The sequence below is a fragment of the Manis javanica genome, chromosome 15 (assembly GCF_040802235.1).
Source record: "Manis javanica isolate MJ-LG chromosome 15, MJ_LKY, whole genome shotgun sequence".
Lineage (NCBI taxonomy): Eukaryota > Metazoa > Chordata > Mammalia > Pholidota > Manidae > Manis > Manis javanica.
The window spans coordinates 23643986-23664324 of record NC_133170.1 but is presented as its reverse complement, the minus strand read 5'-3'; the positions used below and the strand labels follow the sequence as shown (position 1 = coordinate 23664324).

Below are 20339 nucleotides of genomic sequence, written 5' to 3'. Positions count from 1 at the left end.
ATGACAGAAAAGCAGTCAGGCATCAGCTTACATAGGCATGACTGGCACGTTTGTCCTTGGGAGAAGGTCCACTTATTGTCCCACTTCTGTTTAAATCTAGAAGTTACTCTATGTCACCAACAACCATTTTAGGCCCTGTGTTTGCATAGTTTGGACAGAGATAACTTTGACATCACTGTGGGACTCTCTCAAGTCCTCTGATCCTGTTAGCATCTCCAGTGGACAAACTAAAGTGTTCTGCAGAATAGGAACCTGCCAAGAGGCAAGGTGAGAATTCTCCACTGACAGGTGTTGGTTCTGTCTGAGGAAGATGGAACTGCACAGTAGCATAGGAGAAGCAGATGTGCCTCAGGTTTGAGAGTCAGTTAAGAAAGGGGAAGGAAGAAGAATCTATTCAGCCTTAAGAAAAAAGAAATCTTGCCATTTGCAATAACATGGACAGATCTAAAGGATATTATGCTCAACTGAAATAAGTTAGGTGGAGACAAACACCATATGATTTAACTTATTTGTGGAATATAAAATCAAAACAAAAAAAATGAACAGAACAGTACTAGACTCATAGACCCTGAGAAGTAACTAGTAGGTACGATGGGGAAGGGGTAGGGTGATAAAGAGGCACAAAAATTCCCAATCATAATATAAGTTGGTCACAGGGATGGTAGTACAGCATGGAGAATACAGTCAATGATTCTCTAACATCTTCCTATGTTGACAGATAGAAACCGCACTAGTAGCGGGTGACGATTTGATAATATGGGTAGCTGCTGAACCACTGTGTTGTATACCTGAAACCAATATAAGATTGTGTATCAATGATACTTCAATAAAAACAATGACATGTCTTATGTCAAAAGTAATTCAAGTAATTGAGTCTCTTCAAGGAGAATGTTGTTTTATATTTAACTATTAGACACTGTCTATTTCTTATCTGGAAGAGCTCAATAACTTTGCATGTACTTACCTCGACCAACAAACTTTTGACCACGGTATCTTTCCAGTTTCGATTGTGCTGCTCAGCTGCTATGCCTGGGCAAGCATTGCTTTGTTTGGACTCGGCAACTACAGTGATATTCACTTTACCTGGAAAGCATTCCCAAATATAAGTTGAATTGACCACTGGCCCTTTCATAAATTTGCAAAGACTGGCAATCATTGTGGTTAGGAGCAATTTTGGTGTGACATGGATTTACCATGTGAGTGAGAGGGAAGAAACTGGGCAGCATTAATGAAAATATGGCATTCATTTGAGAAATTATGTAAGGATTTGGTAGGTCATGGAAATTAGCATTTACATAGTATTTCAGTCACATTATGCTTTTATACAAATGAAAGGTGGTTTTGCCCTACACAAGCATTAGCAACCAGAAATTAGATTATAAAATAAGATTACTTTGAATTGAGAATTTTTTAAATGGAGGGTTAAAATGTGAGAGAGTAAGTTATGTTTTTACAGAGGACTTAAGTAAAATAATGGAGGCAATAAAATTGGCTGGTTTTCACTGAGACATTGGCATAGACACATAGATAGATACATACCCAGTTTCTTCGGGATAAGAGTCCAGATGTATGTTTTCTTCTCTCCAGCTTGGATAATCTCACTGCCATCATTTTGAGCAGTGCTGATATTTGCCTCAAAATTCTCAGATGCTTCCAGCTGAACAGAAACCTAAAAAAAAGTCATGGCAATGAGGGAGGCACCATAAATAGTTCATTATTATTATTATTATTATTCCTCCTAGAGAAAATTCTGATGTATCTATTTTAAGTAGGCCAAAATAAAATATCAAAGGAGTACCCTCACAAGAAGAGAAATATGGTGGAATATATATCATTACAAAATGACATTCTCAAAGCAGTATTAAATCATCGCTGTGGATTGAATCAATTGTTTCTGTTTGTGGAACGTGGAAACAAGTCTTATCACTATACACTACCATTTTGCATTTGTGAATTAAAAGAACATGCCGATATTCGAGAGATAATATTAAGGAATCTTTTGGCCCTTAGATTCATCTGCAGATCAGAGGGAACAGCTTACCTCTCCACATGTATTTTGGTAGCTGTAGACACTGACAATCAAATCAGATTGTTCATTTCGGACAACTGAAAAGGGGAGGGTCATGTCAACAAAGAAAGACTGGGAGACTTGCAGAGGAATTGTGGACGAAATGCCAAATCCCACATCACCATTCACACAGAAGCCGTTTGCCTCCCATTGGGTTAAAGTATCAGGGATGCGGTATGACAGAGTGGCTGAACCTGAGGAACTACAAAGAGAGGTGATTGGTAAAACACATCTTTTGTCTAAACCAGGGACCTAAGTTTAGTCAAGAGCAAACAAAAGAGGATCAATTGAAAGTTAAAATTGAGTTATAATGTTTGGACAGGACATTAGGTAAAACTCCTGAGAGCTGGATTTCTATAAAATACAACCTTAGATCACAATTCTTTAAACACTGCATAATTTTTTTAAATTGAGGCAGCTGACATTTGTTTGCATGCAATTAATAGGTGAGAAATCATGCTAGAGAAAAAAATAAAGTATGTGATAAGTACATATAAATGAATGGTTTTGTATATTTTACAAATGTAGTACTGCTTTCTATACCCAAAAAGGAAATTCAAGAATTAAAGGCAAAAAATAAAAATAAAAAATAAAAATAAAGACATATAGGAAAGAAGACTGTTAAAAGCTCACTTGACTCTGACTAGGTCCCATATCCATGTCTCTGGAAAGTTTGTTCTTACTGTTTCCATTATAGCCTGTTCTGCATAGTTAAAATCTTGCTTCAGGACTTCACCAGCTAAAAGAAAAGTAAAATGTTTCATTTAGAGAGAATAAGGTACATGTTTCAGTGACACACCTATAAGCTATGTCTTTAACCACACATGATTAGTGTTAAGCAATATAGGTGTTTGCTCTTGGGGCTTACTGCCAGTAAATGTACATCACAAGTTAGGCATCAGTGTTTTGATGCCCAGATCTGTCCCGTTATTAGAAACAACAGCAACAAAAAATAACAACCAACCTACATGCTTCCTTCACAGCTAAATTTAGAGAAAGTGATGTCTACTCATTGATTAGAATTTCTCATTTGACATTCAGGCATCTGCCAGAAAGCAATCCAGGGTCCACCAGTTCCACTGTGCTAACGTAACTTCTGCTTAAATTTCTAATGACATGAATATTGCTAATTCTGAAGAGCAGTATCTTTCACTTGCTTGGCCTCTAGGCTGTATTTGACGTTGTTCATCACCACGTCCTTTTCTAAACAGGCACTATTGTTACCTCCATAACACCACAGCCTTCTAGTTTTCTTCTCATTTCCTTTGCCACTCTTGTTATGCTATTCTCCTTTGAGAATGTAGTCCCCTCATCTTTGATTTGCTCCTAGGAGCTCTGTTTTAGGTCCTCTTCCTTTCCCTATGCAGTCTCCTCATTGATAAACTCACATGCAGCTTCACTGTAATAGTTATCCTGATGTATCTAAATCTGTGTCTCCGACCTGGACCTCTCTTCTGAGCTCTGGATTTGTGCAAGCAGCTTCCTTGGGCACATTTCTTTTTGTGTGTTTTACAGGCATTTCAAAAATAAGCACTGTTCTTAAAGTAAACTTATTTTATCCTTTCCCTGCTTCTCTCCAGTATTTCCCATCTCCATGGAAGGAACCAAAATCCACCCACTTGCCCATACTAGAAACTTAAGAATTGTCCTTGACACCACCCTGCCCTTCAGTATTTCCTATCTTAACCTACCGAATGAAATGGCTTGAAAACAGCTTCTACCTCTATTTATTTTCTTTATTTCTATTGCCTTTGTACAATTGTGCAAGCAGCACGATTTCTCAACTTAATTACTAGCAATTATAACATTTCATTCAGGTGGTCTTATACAGCTGAAATTCCAGTCCCTTTTTCCACTGAGCAGCCAGAGCTAGCTTTCAAAAAAATGCATATTGTGTTGCTTAAAATTTTTCAGTGGTGCATTATTTCATTAGAATGATTAGCATCAAATGCCCTACAAGGTCTTCATCATTTGACCATTTACCCCTCTTGCTTTAACTATCTTTACTCTTGCCCTTGACCTACCTTCTGCCATTTTGAAGAGCTTTTACATTCTTACCTTATCTTTTATAATACTTCCCTCTGCTTGGAATGTCCTTCTAACATGTTTTGTTGTGTATTATCATTCATTTTTCAGTCATTAGTATAATGATACTTCCCCCAGGAGGACATGAGGCTCTTGAGAAATTTAGGTTTCTATTCATATTATTTCCATGTAAGGCACTCTTCCGAGGTTTTTGGAATTATCTGTTCCTTTCTTTTCTTTTCTTTTTTTTACTGTCATGATTCCCTGATAGACTAAAAGTTCCAATAAAGCAGAGATTAAGCTACTGTATTTACAATATATAACTCAGTTTCTGGCCTCAGATGAATGTTTGTTTGAATGAATGAATAACTAAAGAAAGAAGAGCCTAAAATGAATGACCTTGGGTTTCAGCACATTTTACTCAAAGATACTAAAATGCTAAGATGTTGCTGAAAAGCTCACTAAATATAGTTTAGTAGCAGAAAAGTAGGTAGTTTTCTACCTCTTGACTAGATCTGCAAAGTGGTTTCAACTTCTGAAGTTCATAGGGCCCCTGGAACACTCACTGAGTGTACCTCTGTGCAAAGTTGTCAGGCTTTTCATTTTTCTCAACTGGAGATTCTGACAGCCATCTTCAGGATCAGCCCCACTTCAGTTACTGGCCTGATCTCAGTGTTAGGCCAGAGCAATTGAAAGAATGCTACTCAAGTATTTTCAGATCTGGAATACAGCGTTGATTTTGTTTTATTCTGATGATCTTGATTCATTTTGCTTCCCTGACAAATTTCTATGTTGGAAATCTGACTGATTACCTTATTCATCTAAGACTATGGCCTATGGCTGAGTTCTGTGCTTACAGTCCTTCCAGTAGGAATGGACTATTCTTTGAACACACTTTTCTGATGCCAGCTGTTGGGCACCCTGGGAATCAAACAACCCTCTTCCTGGAACTCTATGTGTTAAGTTCTACATGTAGTAAGGGCACTTTGCTCTCCTGTACCATACTCACTTACCATGACTGTTCTCACATATCACCACACATTGCCTGCCCCTATATACTTCTAATACTATGTTCTACCAATTAAAATAAACATCTTCTCAACTCTGAAGCTAATTCTTCCTTTCAGCCCAAACCATTCCCACTTTGCTTCACTCTGCTTTATTCAACTGCAGGCCATCTCCAGACACAAAAATCCTGGATTACCCACCCGCAATTCTAGATGCACCACTGTACATAGGCGCATAGTCTTCTGAGGCTAGATACAATGGCCGAGGGAATGGCATCCTTCCCGGTGTTGGACATACTTCCGGTTTCCGGTAATGGAGATTAGTAAAGACTTTCAGACCCATATCCTTCAAAAAATCAAACAAAGAAAAGTAGTCACACATTCCTTTCATGTAGGACCTAAAGGAAGTCTATCAACTATATTACAATGATAGATAGATGATAAATACATGTGTTTCCTCTGCTAGCAAATGTCTGGGATTTTAGAAGTCAAGTCACGTCTATATGATGAATAGAAAATCTCTAATTTGGAAGAAAAATGATAATCACTATGATTTATCTAGCAGTTATGTGTTAGAATTTTGCTAAGTATTTTACATCATTATTCATTTTTTATTATAAGGGGAAAATACTTATGAGAGTATTTTTATGAGAGGCACTATCATTATCCTAATTAACGTCACACACACAAACACACAATACACAATGTACAGTAATTTGGAGAGCTGGGACCTAAACTAAAGTCCTTCTAATTCTATGCCTGTTTTCTTCTACACCTGTGACTTCAGTTATAAAGATCTTTCATGGAGGCCTCAGTGTAACTAATTGATGGCCCAGATATAGAGAGGGCCCAGACTATATTGTAGTCCCTTGAGGTGATAGCTTCTGCATAAAATTTATCATAAGTTGAAGACTGCCTCATTACTTCGAACACGAGATTTTATAACTTCAGCTACCATTTATTTTCCACAAAACAGAGAAAATCAACAAAAATTAATTCCTTTCTATAAGATAATTCCCAAGTTCTCTTGAACCAGATTACTGACACCAGTCCCAAAGAATAGGAAGACAATGATATAATTAATAAGTCATAGGTATACATTATGAATACTAACATTAAAACTGATGAAATAATTTTTAAAATCTTAAGTGCTCTTACCCTGACAATGTCATAGGTGTCTCCATCCCCATAGTTGCTTACAGGCACATAATACAAACCATTGAGGAACATATCCTTCTGAGGAATGCAAGGGTCTATCTTGCCATCATCAAGGTTGAGATCATGATAGACATAACCACGTAGTTCTGAATTTGGAAGCAGGTTGTATATCTATGGGAAAAATCACATGGTTCCCAAAGATTTGGGGCATCCTTTTTATTTTAATAAAATTGGAAAATTTATGCCAAACCCTGTATTCTCATTCTTTTCTTTAAGATCATAGTCATAATATTTAATTCAACACTTTTGAGTCAACTCATTCTTCCAGAAGAGGAAAGCTGCAATTCTGTTTTAGGTGGTCAAGGTCATGTTCACATATTTTTCAGCTTTGGTGCAGATTTAGGACAGCATGTAAGAAAGCTGTGTCTGAAGATCTATGGAATAATCCAAGGCCTAGTGTACAGATAATTCATTGTGATTATAATGCTGGAACTCCCAGGTCTGTAGGAAAATGGTAGCTATCTGATTCTAAATCTTCTTGTATATCCTTCCAAAGAAAATAGAAAGTCAGAAAGAACTGGTACACCCATAACTTACGTCTTTAACATCACTAGGATACAGATAATACAATGACCTTCAAATTACTTGTTCACAAAGAAATAAACACCAAATTCCAACAGAGATCCTACTGTTGCTGAAAATCTGAGGTTATGGAAAGCTGAAGCAGGCTTAAGAGACAATATGAAAAATGAGGAGACTGGCATGGAGAAATCAGAGGAAATATACACCAAATCCACTGCAGATAAAGGTAAGTACATTGTCAAAATATCAGTTATAGCCCTGGGGTAGTACTCAGTGCGAGATACAGGGAAGGGGCTTGAATGGATGGACCTGGGACTGGAAGCTTCCCAAACGCATGGCTGGTGGGAATGATGAGGTCATGGGAGCTGTGGTGGCCCGTGGCAACAGGGCACTCAAAGGAGGGAAGGATGTGAGAGGGCAAAATTTAGGACATGGCAGAAACAAAAGAGAAATGAAATATGCCAATCTCTCTACCTGTTTCCGTCATGAACAACATTTTTATTAAAGAAATTGCACTTCACTAAAACAACAGTGAAACTATCTACAAAATACCAAGGACTGGAAAAAATTAATTTCATACCATGTTGTGTAGGATAAAAGAGAAAATGCAAATTGAAACATTTCAGCTGGTGAAACTTCTCTGCTAAAGTAACTAACTAAATAGAGAAAAAACATACAAAATAAATATTTCATGTAAATGAAATACTCTAAATCACTCATTTGAGGTATTTTTTAAAGGTTCATGAATTAGAAATTCAATAAAGAATGGAAATGAAGAAAACCCAGGAAGAAATAAAATGAGAATTTGTTGAAGTCAGAAATAGTCAAAATCATATTAGAAATACATTCTAACATATAAGAAGCTCAAGAAAAAATAGCATAGAAGAAAACTTTTAAAAGCAGCATAGGAAAAAAAATAAAAACAAGAGAAAGAATGAATTAAAATAGATGAATTGGAAAGCAGACAACACAATGTATTTATATAGTTTCTTAGAGGGGGAAAGTAACAGTGGAGAAACTAATACTTAAAATTATAGTTTTGGAAATAAAGAAGATTTGAGTTTACACATTGCATGCATCCACCAAGCACCTGGCAAAAATTCCCCAAACAATACGTTCTGAGAGATATATTTACTAAAACTATTAGATTTTAAGCATAAAAAAGAAAAGCCTGCAAAGCCTTCAGGCAAAAGATCAAATAATTTACAAGGGCAAATGAATTAAACTTTTATCAGAATGCTTACGACCAATATTCAAAACAAGGTAAAGTCTCTAGAATTAAAATAGTGTGGCACTGACACAAAAAGAGACAGACAGACCAAAGGAACAGAATATTAAGGTCCAGATATAAACATAACTACAAATAGAAATACATTATGTAATAAAGGTAGTATTTCAAATTATCAGAGCAAAGATGGTGTTGTATCTACTGGATAGCCATTACATTGTTTTTAGAAAGATTATTATATAATACTGTGCTATAGTCCAAAGAACTAGTCCTTCCTGGAAAAAACAGTTGTTTACAAGGCTACTGCAAAGAAAGTACAAGATGGTTCTAGAACATCTTGTACCAGAAAATTGGCAAGTGCTAAAAACATGATCTGGGTATGTCACAAGGACATAGAGACCAACTTGAAGATGCTACCACTGCGAAAACTTGGGACAACTTTAACATAAAACTAATTAAGGATAGTAATGAATTATAATCTTTGAGAAATAAGAATCCTTGCATCTATAAGTAAAGAGGAAGAAGTGGAATTATAAAATCTCCTTGTTTCAACTATGATACCGATATTGGTTCAGGTAAGAATTATAAGGGGATGGTAAATCTAAGAGGAAATTTCCATGAGGAACTGGATGTACAAATAGATATTATTAAAACTGTTTTAAATATGATGATAAATTTCAATATTTATATGTACTTGTGTTAAAAATAAAGAGAAAATATCCAACAGTTATTAACTGCAACAATTTTAATGTGAAATTCTGGAATTGCTGGTCTGGAAATCCTTATGAAAATGTAAGATCCTTTAATAGATAATAACTTTAGACTGTATCCAAGCATATCCTCCAACATAGAGATTTAACTCTAGGTTTCCATATATATGATTACATCAGGGGTTTTTTAAAAATCACATTGTTGCATAATCCCTCACCCATTATAATTATCTATAGAATTCTGTATTGCAGCTATACATGCTGGGTCAGCCAAGAAAAACAAGTGTATAACCCATGAAGGAACAAAGGAAGAAAATATTTGGTATTTTTAACACATTCCATCTCAAATGAAAATATCATCTGAAGGGTAAGACTTGTAGATGCCCAGATAAAAATGAGGAAAACAAGGAAATTGGAGAACTTACACTTTCAGCTGACAGCTCTTTCTCCGGTTTCAGTAGAAGAACACTTTTATCCACAGCCCGCAGGGCACAAAACGAGTCTGGGGCTGCTTGGAGGTAGAGACTAGTATTGGAACCAGGTAGCCCCTGCTCCTTAGAGAACTTTATGCTAACCTAAAGTCAAGAAAAAAAGAAGAAGGAAGGGGAGCAAGATAATTTTATATAAAAATAATTTGATACTCAATCTCTTCCAAATACATCTTTATAGATCTCTGCAGCTGTGTTTCTCCTGCCCACTCTCACCCTCAACTCTCCTTCAAAGGACATCTCTTTCACCAACCTCCTTTGTTTAAGGCTTGGTATTGCTGCCAAAAGTTATTCATTCTGTTTGGTTATTCTCTGACCCCTTAGTAATTTGATTATACCAACATTTGCTGTGAGATGACCATGTACAGGTTATAGTAGTCAGACAAGAAGGAGACAACAGGGATAAGAGTGTTTACCCCCGAAACTCAGGACAGGCAAGAAACAGAAGAAACATCACCTTATTTTTAAAGCACTTGTCCATCTGGAATCTGACACTGTCAGCCACAATTTCCCCGCTGGGGTGAAAGGTGTAGACAAGCATGACAGCCACAGGAGCCAGATCGGCACTGGTGCGGATCGGGAATGAGAAGTTTCCGTTCCAGGCTGTGTGAACAGCAGATGTCATCAACACACACAATGCCATGTGTGCTGGCTAACTGGGTACATTAAGATAAGAGAGAATGGCTTCTAGATAGAAGGAGCAAATTGAGCTTTGTTTGAAAGGCAAAACAAATAATGGGAATTACATATATGAATAAAGAACACTGTAGAAGTTAGATAATAACCCTAATTTGGGTTTGGGACATCACTTTTCTGTAATGTGCTTGATAACCTGGCAATAATAGAAACAAGTTGAAATCTCCTTCATCAAAATATTCAATAGGTTACCCTGGGCCATGCCAACTATTGCCCTCCATCCACAAATTCTAATGTCAAGTGCTCTTCCTAACTCCACCACCATAGCATTTCCTTAAAAAGAAAGAAAAATGAAGGTAGAATGTATATTTTAAAATGAATATATTGTATACACCTTTGTTTCTGATTTCCTTTCGTCCACTGAGGAAGATAGTTCCTTTTGCCATCACCTGCGCAGAATACAGAAAACACAATATGTGGCATCATATTAGCTGATATGACATCATATTATTATAAGATAATGAGTAATCTAATGAAAATTCTATTCTGTACGATAAGGTAGCTCCCACAAACAAATATTAAAAATAGAATCTGCACAACTTGGAAAAGAACAGAGAAAAAGTGACAATTGAGATCCTGTTATGGGCTGGAAATATGGTAAATAATATGTAATGTACCGTGCAAGGGGGTGGTGCATAAAGCTCTGAAATTGTTTAGGCCGGTTTTGAATAAGCTGAGTCATTTCATTTCTTGACCTCTATTCTTTTATTTGCAAAATGAAGATATCCATAGAGCTGATTAACAAGGTAATACATATAAAGCTCTCATAATACTGCTTGACACATATTACTTACCCTAGGAGGGAAGTCTTATTATTTCCAATTACAAATATACAGCTAAGGAAGCTAAGGCTTTGAGAATTTAAACAGCCCATCCAGGAGCAACTAGCTTGCATGATAAATAGGAGAGGATGGAGGATTCCAGAGTCTTAATTTCCAAATCTGTAGTTTTTCACCTTTCAGTATGCCTTATAGAAACAAACTGGATAAATATGGGGGACACAGAACCAAAAGGACTAATTCCTCTTATTTTGATAAATCAAACTTCCACTTTACTCTCTGGTGTCTGCCTAATATTTTACTCTCAGGAAGAGTTGTAAATATTTGATATGAGTTACAATTGAATGCTTAAAACAGCAGACTCTGAATAGTAAATTTCTCAACCTTAGGGAGAGGGAAATTGCCTTGGGCCCTTTTCTGTGTGTGTTTATTTGTTTCTGTATGTTTTTAATGAATCCAATAGTATTCACCAGCAAAGTGAGAAGGTTGGCTCACTCAGATTAACATGGCATGACCGGTGTGCACTCTAAACCGTACTGTGCTCAGCAGACCACTAGGCAACTGAGACTTACCAGATAAAATAAGTTTATGTGTGACTCATCCCTATATGCTTCACTGTTTAGGGAGTAATGCACAGTAACCATCTTCTGTTGATTGCATCTAAGCTGTTTTGCTTCAGGAACAATCTTCAGGAAGCTGTTGGTTAGGGAGTAAAAGCGTGAGACTGAAAAATGGGCATCCACATAGTCAGGTGTCAACCAGCTGGACAGGTGGCAGCTCTGAGGTCGAATATATGTGGCCTGATAAGATAGAAAGCAAAGGATTTTAGAGCTATAAAGGCTTTTCAAGGATGGTAATTATTACAGAAAGGGAAACTTCTTATTTCTTCAAAGTAGGGAAGAATCTTAGCTTGGGGCTGATGTTTCAAAGTTAAGTTATTAGAAGTAAAATCATTATAGCACTCTTCTTTTTGTATACACATGACCATAATTATATGTCTATTTCATTAGGTTACAATGAATTGTTTATTTTTTTTACTTTGTAATCAAAGACAGAAAATAGCCTTAGGTGCTGTGTCCTTCAGCTACATTTCAATACTGACAAATTGTTTAACTGCAAAATTCTGTTGAAGAAGCAGAAAAAGAGAAATTACATTATCTCTTCTATTAATGCCTGAAATGATCAAAGGAAAAAAGCCAAATCATCTTCATGTGCTATTTCTAGTTTCTCAGAGGAAAGTATTCGTTGTTAGAGAATTTATAGCAAATGGCTATTCTCTCTCCCTCTTGAATAAATATTCTCATGTATTATTTAAGAAATAAGTAAACATAAAATACCCTAAACTTTAAACCTTTGGTAACATATATCCTAAGTAGAAGGTGTCTTTTCAGAGATTACTAATATTCAAAATTCCTAACATTCAAATCCTCTGTGGGATATCATCTACTCTTTGATATCATACTTTCAAGTTGAACTCCGGATCGAATATATCTGAAGTGTCAATGGAAAACTGAGCTTCACCATTCTCATCTGTGGTGTAATTTCCTATAAATTTGCCACTGAGCTCCAACTGCAGTAACTTGTTCACCATTGGTACATTATTAGGACCAGAAAATTTAAGCTGTAAAACAAACAAAAAAAGAAGTATTAATTTTTAAAATTCAAAATGTCACATTTCTATTGAGAAGCAATATTCTGTTCATAAATATGATCATTTATTTGTGATTTTCCTAAATTCCAATAGACAAAAAGACGTTTTATTAAGTAAATATATAATATGGAAACAGCTATAATTTTATCTGTCATTTTCTTTTAGCCTAGGACTTTCTCCAGTCTATCAGATGAAGTAGTGCTATAAATAAGATACGAAAGTACAAAAAAAGTGTCTGGGAATTTTCAAAGGGTCAATTTATGGTCCAAGAAAATGAAATGAAAACATAGTCAAACGTACAGTTCCAAAATAAGAAATTCCTCTTCTATAGTAAGGATCCATGTTCTCAAAGTTCACGCTGCCAAGCAATTGAGTGATAAAAATAGAAGACTTTTCACTGATCTGGACACCTGTAAGAAATGAAAAGAATCTCAGGGAGGATGAAATATTTGGTCAACAATTTCAAAAGAACAAATAGCTTAAGTTACATGTTCAAGTTCTATGCACAAAATCATATTTTTCTTCTACATGGAAAGGGAGGCATGGACACTTTGGAGCATATTCAAGAGTACTCTATATCTATTTAGTGATAGTTTACATAAACTTAATAAAGTAATTAATGTGAACATATTTGAATCAGAAGCAGGAGAAAACACTCAATTTCCTCCCTCCTTCCATTTCACTCAGTTCTGACTCGTAACTCTATGTGTCATAGAAATCTCAAGAATAAGGCTTTCACTTTCTGGAATTTTCCTTTATCCTTTCAGATAACTATTTTTTAGACTTTTGCCAGTTTAAAAGATATCCAATACAAAATAAATAGAAATGCATTGTAATATCAATAAAGCATGTGATATGCAGAGGCAAACATATCTAGCTAAGCTGCAATATAAATATGGCAAACTTGCTATGAATGCCATCAGAATATTGATCAAGTATATTTATATGAAGCACTTTATAAATAATATTGACTTAATCATTTTTAAGTAACAGGAAATATTTAATAATTGAACCTGTTTTTCCCCACCCCAAATTAAATTTCACTTTCCTCCTCTTCATTCTTTGAACAATATGTATTAAGCACTCTCTCCCACTAATAGTTTTTGCACTTGCAAAAGTCCCCAGTTGTCAGAGGTTGACAAACTTCTGTAAAGGACCTGATTGCCATCATTTTAAGCTCGTACCACACTGTCTCTTTTTCAACTACTCAACTTTGTTGTTGTAGCTCTTATTAAGCAAAGTAAACAAATGGGTTCCAATAAAACTTTATTTACATCAGCAGGCAGGGAGCTGGATCTGACATTCTATATATAGGTTACAAACTCTTGATTTCAATCAAAGATTAGACCCTTGCAACTGACTACACAAAGTTAAAAAGAGATACCAAATTTATTAGCTTAGTTCTACCACTTCAGAGGGAAGCTGCTCTGACTGATACAGACACAGGAGCAGATATAAACAGGCAGCATTTACATAATGATTTTATTTTAAATGTTATTTACATAATTTTATTTTAAATACTATCATTAAAAGCAACCTTCAAGTTGACCTATTGGAAAATGTACTCCAATTTGCTCTGTAGTCAGTATTACTAATTCAAGAAGCTTTCCCCCAGTGAGCTGCATAAATCTCCAAGTTGTCCATAAAAACGATCATTACCTGTCCCAATTTCTGTAACAGTTACGCTGATCTGAAATGACATGAGAAATCCAGAACGGTAGAGTTGGAAGACTTTCGTATTGACAATTTGAGACACACAACCATTTCTCAACTGAAAAATATAGAGAAGGTACAATGAAAAAGTTATGGAGGGAGTCAAAGGCTTAAAAGAATATGAAGTTTCAGCACAGATAGATAACTTGCCCCTCTGCCTGATGGCTCCACATCACAAAGTTGTTGAATTGACCAAAGGATAACCAAAGGGTAGGGGGCATTTCATTAGCAATTGGAAGAAGGTAAAGAAGTATGTATATTTTACAGATTTCAGTGTTAGTCTCCTGGAAATGATGCAGATGGAAGCAAATTAAAGAATGAAAATGAAATTGAATGATATTTAAAGAAGAAGAAAATAAAATCATCTTGAGAGGCACTATGAAGAGATGGAATGGAAGCACTCTTCAAATATATAACACCAAAACAGTTTTTAGGGTAAATTGTTCATTTCAAATAAGGGAAAGTCTATAGATACTTTTTCATTGGTGACATCAGTAATTAAAGAAATGTAGATTTCACTATATTTAAAAATAAAAAGTATTAATTCCAAGTTCAAAATGTTACAGGGATATATCAATTCATCTGATCCTCAAAACTACCATATGAGCTACACACTATTATCATCTCCACTATATGGATGAATAAATTGAAGCACAGGCAGGTCATAAAATCTCTAAGGTCATAGTTAGAAGGTGGTGGAGCTGACCAGGCATTTTGATTCCAGAGTATGTGCTTCTCTGAAATATCAGCTATAAGATCAACAGCAAAAGGCAATTTTACTTCCTCTGATTATAATCAAGCAAACTAAAAAGAAATAAAAGATAATAAGAAAAAGTGTGATTGCTTTGATATTAAGAGAAAACATTTTTCAGTGATCCCTGAGTCAAAAAGAAAACATAATGTAAATCAGGAAGAATCTACACATTAGTGTCAAAGAAAAAATGCTTTGCACAAAAATCTATGGTGTTAAGCTGTGGTCAAAGGAAAATGTAAAAACTGAATGTGTTTTTAAAACAAGAAGCAACTAACTTTTTACAAAATCAACAAAATAAAGTAATATCTTAGGGAAAAGAATTAAGAAGATGAAAACAAAATTATTTAGGAACACAAAAATAATAAAAACAAAAGTAAGTTAGACCAATAAAACAGTTGAATATTTTATGAGTATGATTTAGAATAAAGAGAGAAAGCAAAATTGTACAAGATTAAGTTTTAACACAACTGAATATCCATCTGGAAGAAAGCAAAATTTCTTATTTTAGAACATAATAAAAAACTATGTTGATTAGAGAAATATTTTAAATCTTAAAAGCATACTTAGCTACAGTGCAATAGAGTGGCAGGTGGGACTTTTTTTTAAGTCTGAGAATCCATAAACATGAAGAACCTTGGTATTTCAAAAAATGCCACAAAGTCAATATTTAAATAACAGACATGGAAAAAAATTGCTTAGAGAATAGAGAGTAATAGTCATAAAAAATAAAGTTTCAATTTCACATGAGCAGGAAAAACAGGAATAATTAAGGGTTCTCAGAACAAATTCAGACTAATAACAAAAATATGTTCAAACTCAAAAACATTTTTATAGTAATGCAGATTTAGACAAAATAAATTTGTGTTTATCAAAATGGCAAAAGTTTCAAAATGCCTATCTATATTGCTGGCAGTAATTTTGGAAATACAATATTCTCATAAATTGCTGAGAGAAATTTGAGTGCTTCAATACTTTTTGGACAATATACTAATATTTTTAAATTAAATTTATGTATGATTCTATCTATGATCATCAATCTATTTTCACTCAGGAAAACCACTTCAAGGAATCTATCTCAGATTAATTAAAACCTCATATATATAGTTTTAACAGATTGTTTATTGTTATTTTTTACACTGGGGAAGAAAAACATTAGCTAAGAAAACATTCATCACGTGGTAAAACGGTTGACTAAATAACATTGTAACCACACCATGGAATAAAATGATGAGGAAAAACTCCACTAACCTTTCTTAGCCTGTAATTGCTATCTAAAAGATGGGTTTCTGCTTGTCTTTACCAAACATGGATATTTACCTAAAGGATGAATTTGGTGAGTAGCTTCAGGATAATCAGACTGAAAATATAAACTGTGTGGTATATACAAATTTCACTACTGGAGTCCAACGGTGATCCTTAAAGAGACAGGCCGAGTTGTTCACTTAAGGTTAAGAGGCTGTAGGCCAAGAAAACAAATAGTGGCTTCAAAAATGAACCTCAGATCTTACGTAATAAAGTAGGTACTCTGAATCGCAGATGTTTGTAAATGAACTTTTCTTATAAGGACAATTCTAGGTCACATGATGGAAAGTACCAGGGATTCATTTATTTAAAGGATAGGTGATTCCCCAAAGATCAGTGAGGTCACCTAGACAGTATATAAAACAAGGAAGCCAATAATTTTTCAAATTCTAAAAATTTTATGTATCTATTACATAACAATTTACATGGCTAGAGATGAAGGGACTGTTGTTAAACACTGTATTTTCTCCTCTTCCTTATCTATCTGCAACCTCCATTATCCAGAAAATGAAAATAGTGGTGCAAAAATATCAAAAGGAGATAGTGTTAAGTCCTTTTTATAACTGAAATCAAAGAATAGTAATGAAAATGAACAAGAACTTTTTTTGGCATAAAGATCATCATGTTCTGTACCTGTGCAATAAATTGTTCGCATATTTCATTGTTGTCTTTCTCACAATTCCTAGAGGAAAAAAATTCTCTGCACACCCGGATTTGGGCTTTCCCTTGCACAGGTTGGCCAAAGGTGTACCTAATGGAAGAAAGTGTACTGGTGATTAGAGAATAACAATACCAGGGATGTATTTTATGGTCTTGTTCAGAAATTATTCATGAAATCTCAAATCTATGACTATCCCAGTGACCAAATTCCATTAGGAATCCTTCATCTACTGGTGTCAACCTTCCCCACAAAATTTAGGTTAATTAGGCATTTGGTCTGTTAGGATTCAGCTGCTTTTTGAAAAACCAAATTCAAGGTAATAGAGAATCTAAAATCTCAGTGAATAGGATATAGTGATTAAATTGAGTTTTTAAAATTAACTTTAATCTGATAGAAATATTATCAAAATTGGTTGAAGCACTTCTTTCTTAGCAGCATATATATTTGTATATAAATAAAACATGGATTTTTCAGGATCTTAAAATACTTCTAGATCAGTATTTTAAACAATTCTCATTTTACTACTCGACGAACATAAACTATATGTACTTTGACCAAAAGTATAGGGTTGGATTAAAGACATATTTCATTTTCTCCTAAAACACATATAAAACTACAAGTTTTTTAAATGTTCAATCAAAAGCAAATACAGTTGATTTGTGTTTTTTTCTTCCTTGATGATTCTTTCCACTAAGATTTAGAAAAACTGAAAACAAATGTGCAATTAGTATATAGTAAAACTGAATATAAATTTACTGATTATAATAATTTTTTTCTTAATTGTTGAACACTTGTATATAGCCAGTGTTTACATACACTGTCTCATTTTTTCATCCCAGTGACCCTTATCTTTAGGAATATTATTTCATTTTATGCATTAGTAAATTGAGATCAAGTAACTCACTTCTTCACATTGTAATTGAAGGAATTAAAATTGAAACTCAGATTTTCCTCACTCCACAGCCCAGGTTCTTTCCATCCCACTAATTTGTTTCTCTCTATTTAAAAATTCTTAATGCTTCTGAGATTTTGACCTCGACCCAAGTCATTAGAATCATCTGTCAGCTCTAAATATCAATTACATGTAAAATAGAAGCAAGACTAAAATCAGACCATCATTGTCTTTTATTTATACTTTACTATAAATATATTTATTCATACTTATTTTATTTATTTACTTTATTTTTATTTATGCTTTATTATAAACATATATTTATATTTTATTTGTTTTATTATAAATATATTTATATTTATAAATATAAATTACGTTTATACTTTTATTTCTATTTTATTTACTTTATTATAAATATATTTATATTTAAAATATATCAAATTATATTTATTACTAATGGCATTATTGTCTTTTATTTATAAAACAAAATTCTTATCCTTGTATTATCTACATGCCCAGGAGATACATAGCTTCAAATCCCTTTGTGATTTGAAAAGCTCTTGGTGAATCCTAATAAAACTTATTAAAACGCCTTTGCCTGTGGGCAAGTTTTCTTCCCTCTTAAAAGCTTAACTCATCTCTCAGGTTGTTTGCTAAAATCGAATTTGCTGTTGGTTTCTCCAGCTGTTCCAAGATAAATTCCAGGGAGTACTGTAGAAACAATGCCCAAAGTATTATACAGCTTGAAGCAGAGCTCATTCATTAACGTTACCTTCTAGACACACTGATTTCATTCATCAAGTCCACATAGTCTGCCCGGATATAACCTTGTAGCAAGCATCCCTCCTACCTTCACTGCCTGGTCTTGTTGAAGGGTATTACTATTACTGATATGAACATACTATTCAATGTCAAATCTAAGTAGAATTTACGTTAAAGAAGTTTCAAGAAGTCCCAATTCCATATCAGCATTTCACTTAAGTCTTTTGTGCAGGACTTAACTAGTCTTTTTGGCAGGTGAGATTTGATACTGTTTGTGATTCCCTTGATAGGTGCTGCACTTTCTTAGCACTTTCTTTGGGCAGACAAACTGTAGATGTTAATCCCATTGGCAATTCTGGCTTTGCGCAGGGCTTCTCTAGCAAGGCCAGTTTAGGATCCTGGATTTCTTCAAGCTTATATTGAATATCCCATTATTTTTAATAACAATTTCTCATATATTATATTTATGAAATTCTGGCACAAGTTCAGCTACTCTTCACTGAAACTCAGAAAAAATATTACGGTTATTTTTCTAGAGTGCAAAGACCATTTTAAATACTACATACATTTTTTAAAAGGCTAGAATTTGGTTTCCAAGATTCTTTGTGGCATCGTGAGCAAGCACTACCTCCACATGTTTATTAGATAGTCTTTCAGCCGATGCATCTTTAAAATACTGTTGAAAACATTCAATGGCAAGTAATTTTCATGGCATCAATTAAACAGTGTTTAACAAACATGGCAAATACTAATATTTTTAATAGTTCATACAAAGTATAACTGAGGTCTTGGTGAGAGGGTAGTTCTGAAGCCAAGCACCTTCTGTCTAAATCCTAGTTCTGCTATCAAAAGCTCCATTAATGTTGATAAGTTATTTCAATTCTGTGTCTTATTATCTTTCTTTATAAAATAGAGATGATAATAGCTCTTATCAAAGCACTGTGGTGAGAGTATAATAAATGTAATGCTGAACACAGTAAGTGGCACTCAATTAATATTAGCTCTTTTTTGTTATTATTAGAAATTTGAGAAAAGGCATCACATTTTTAAAAAATACAAAAGGCATTAGGAATAATTTCCCAATAATTTCATCAAAATTTCTCAAATCACATAGGAATTTTTTTCTTACATTAAGAGGATTCAAATTAATTCCAATTAAATCAATAAAATGCCTTTTCTTCCATTATGACAGTTTCAAATGTTTCTCTTCTTTTTTTTTAATGAAAACACCCAGTTACGGCAAAGATTCAGTGAGGCAAGTGCCTTAGTATCAGCTTCTGGCATTGTACATCAGCACAATATATTTAGAGAGCAATAAAGCAATCAAAAGTCTAAAAGAGTTGTATTTTTTTTTTCATTTTGTCTTGGTAATTTCAACTTTACAAATCTTTCTTAAGTAAATAATTTTTAATTCAACAGCTACTTCCTATGCGCTTATTTTCACAGAGGCGTATATTTTATTATAATAATATTATAATATTATTTATTACCAGGAAAACAAATGGAACTATCTTTATGTTATATAATAAAAGAATAGCTAAGTAAATTTGGTATAGCCACATAGAGATACATTTATGAAGCAAGGAGTTGGAATTCATGAAAAGATTGGCATAATATGGAGACAGGTTTTCTTAATTATTAGGTAGAAAAGTATGATTGTCATTGTGGAAAATATTTATAGAAGATTAAGGGAAATAAACCACCATGTTAATGGCTGCTGGTGGAATTAATTACAGGTAATTTCTTAGGTTTCTCTTTGTTTTTCAGGTATTCTATAAAGAGAATTTATACTTCTCTGATAATTTTAATGTAAGCATGTAACTAATTAATGTTACATGGTTAAACTCAATTCTCATTCTGTCT

At 34.1% G+C, this 20339-nt stretch overlaps 1 protein-coding gene across 1 annotated transcript in view; it reads right to left on the bottom strand.

Annotated features, from left to right (window-relative positions):
- Positions 1 to 20339, bottom strand: part of LOC108407333 (ovostatin homolog 2-like) — a 46934-nt gene that overhangs the window by 20544 nt on the left and 6051 nt on the right. Inside the window, exons 8-21 of the mRNA XM_017676618.3 lie at positions 16795 to 16912; positions 14052 to 14163; positions 12693 to 12802; positions 12204 to 12362; positions 11314 to 11541; positions 10297 to 10351; positions 9724 to 9869; positions 9204 to 9353; positions 6259 to 6429; positions 5302 to 5446; positions 2702 to 2807; positions 2042 to 2270; positions 1540 to 1669; positions 965 to 1083 (exon numbers count right to left, since the gene is read on the bottom strand). Of these exons, the coding sequence (XP_017532107.3) occupies positions 965 to 1083; positions 1540 to 1669; positions 2042 to 2270; positions 2702 to 2807; positions 5302 to 5446; positions 6259 to 6429; positions 9204 to 9353; positions 9724 to 9869; positions 10297 to 10351; positions 11314 to 11541; positions 12204 to 12362; positions 12693 to 12802; positions 14052 to 14163; positions 16795 to 16912 (1978 nt within the window). The remainder of the gene's footprint in view (positions 1 to 964; positions 1084 to 1539; positions 1670 to 2041; positions 2271 to 2701; positions 2808 to 5301; positions 5447 to 6258; positions 6430 to 9203; positions 9354 to 9723; positions 9870 to 10296; positions 10352 to 11313; positions 11542 to 12203; positions 12363 to 12692; positions 12803 to 14051; positions 14164 to 16794; positions 16913 to 20339) is intronic.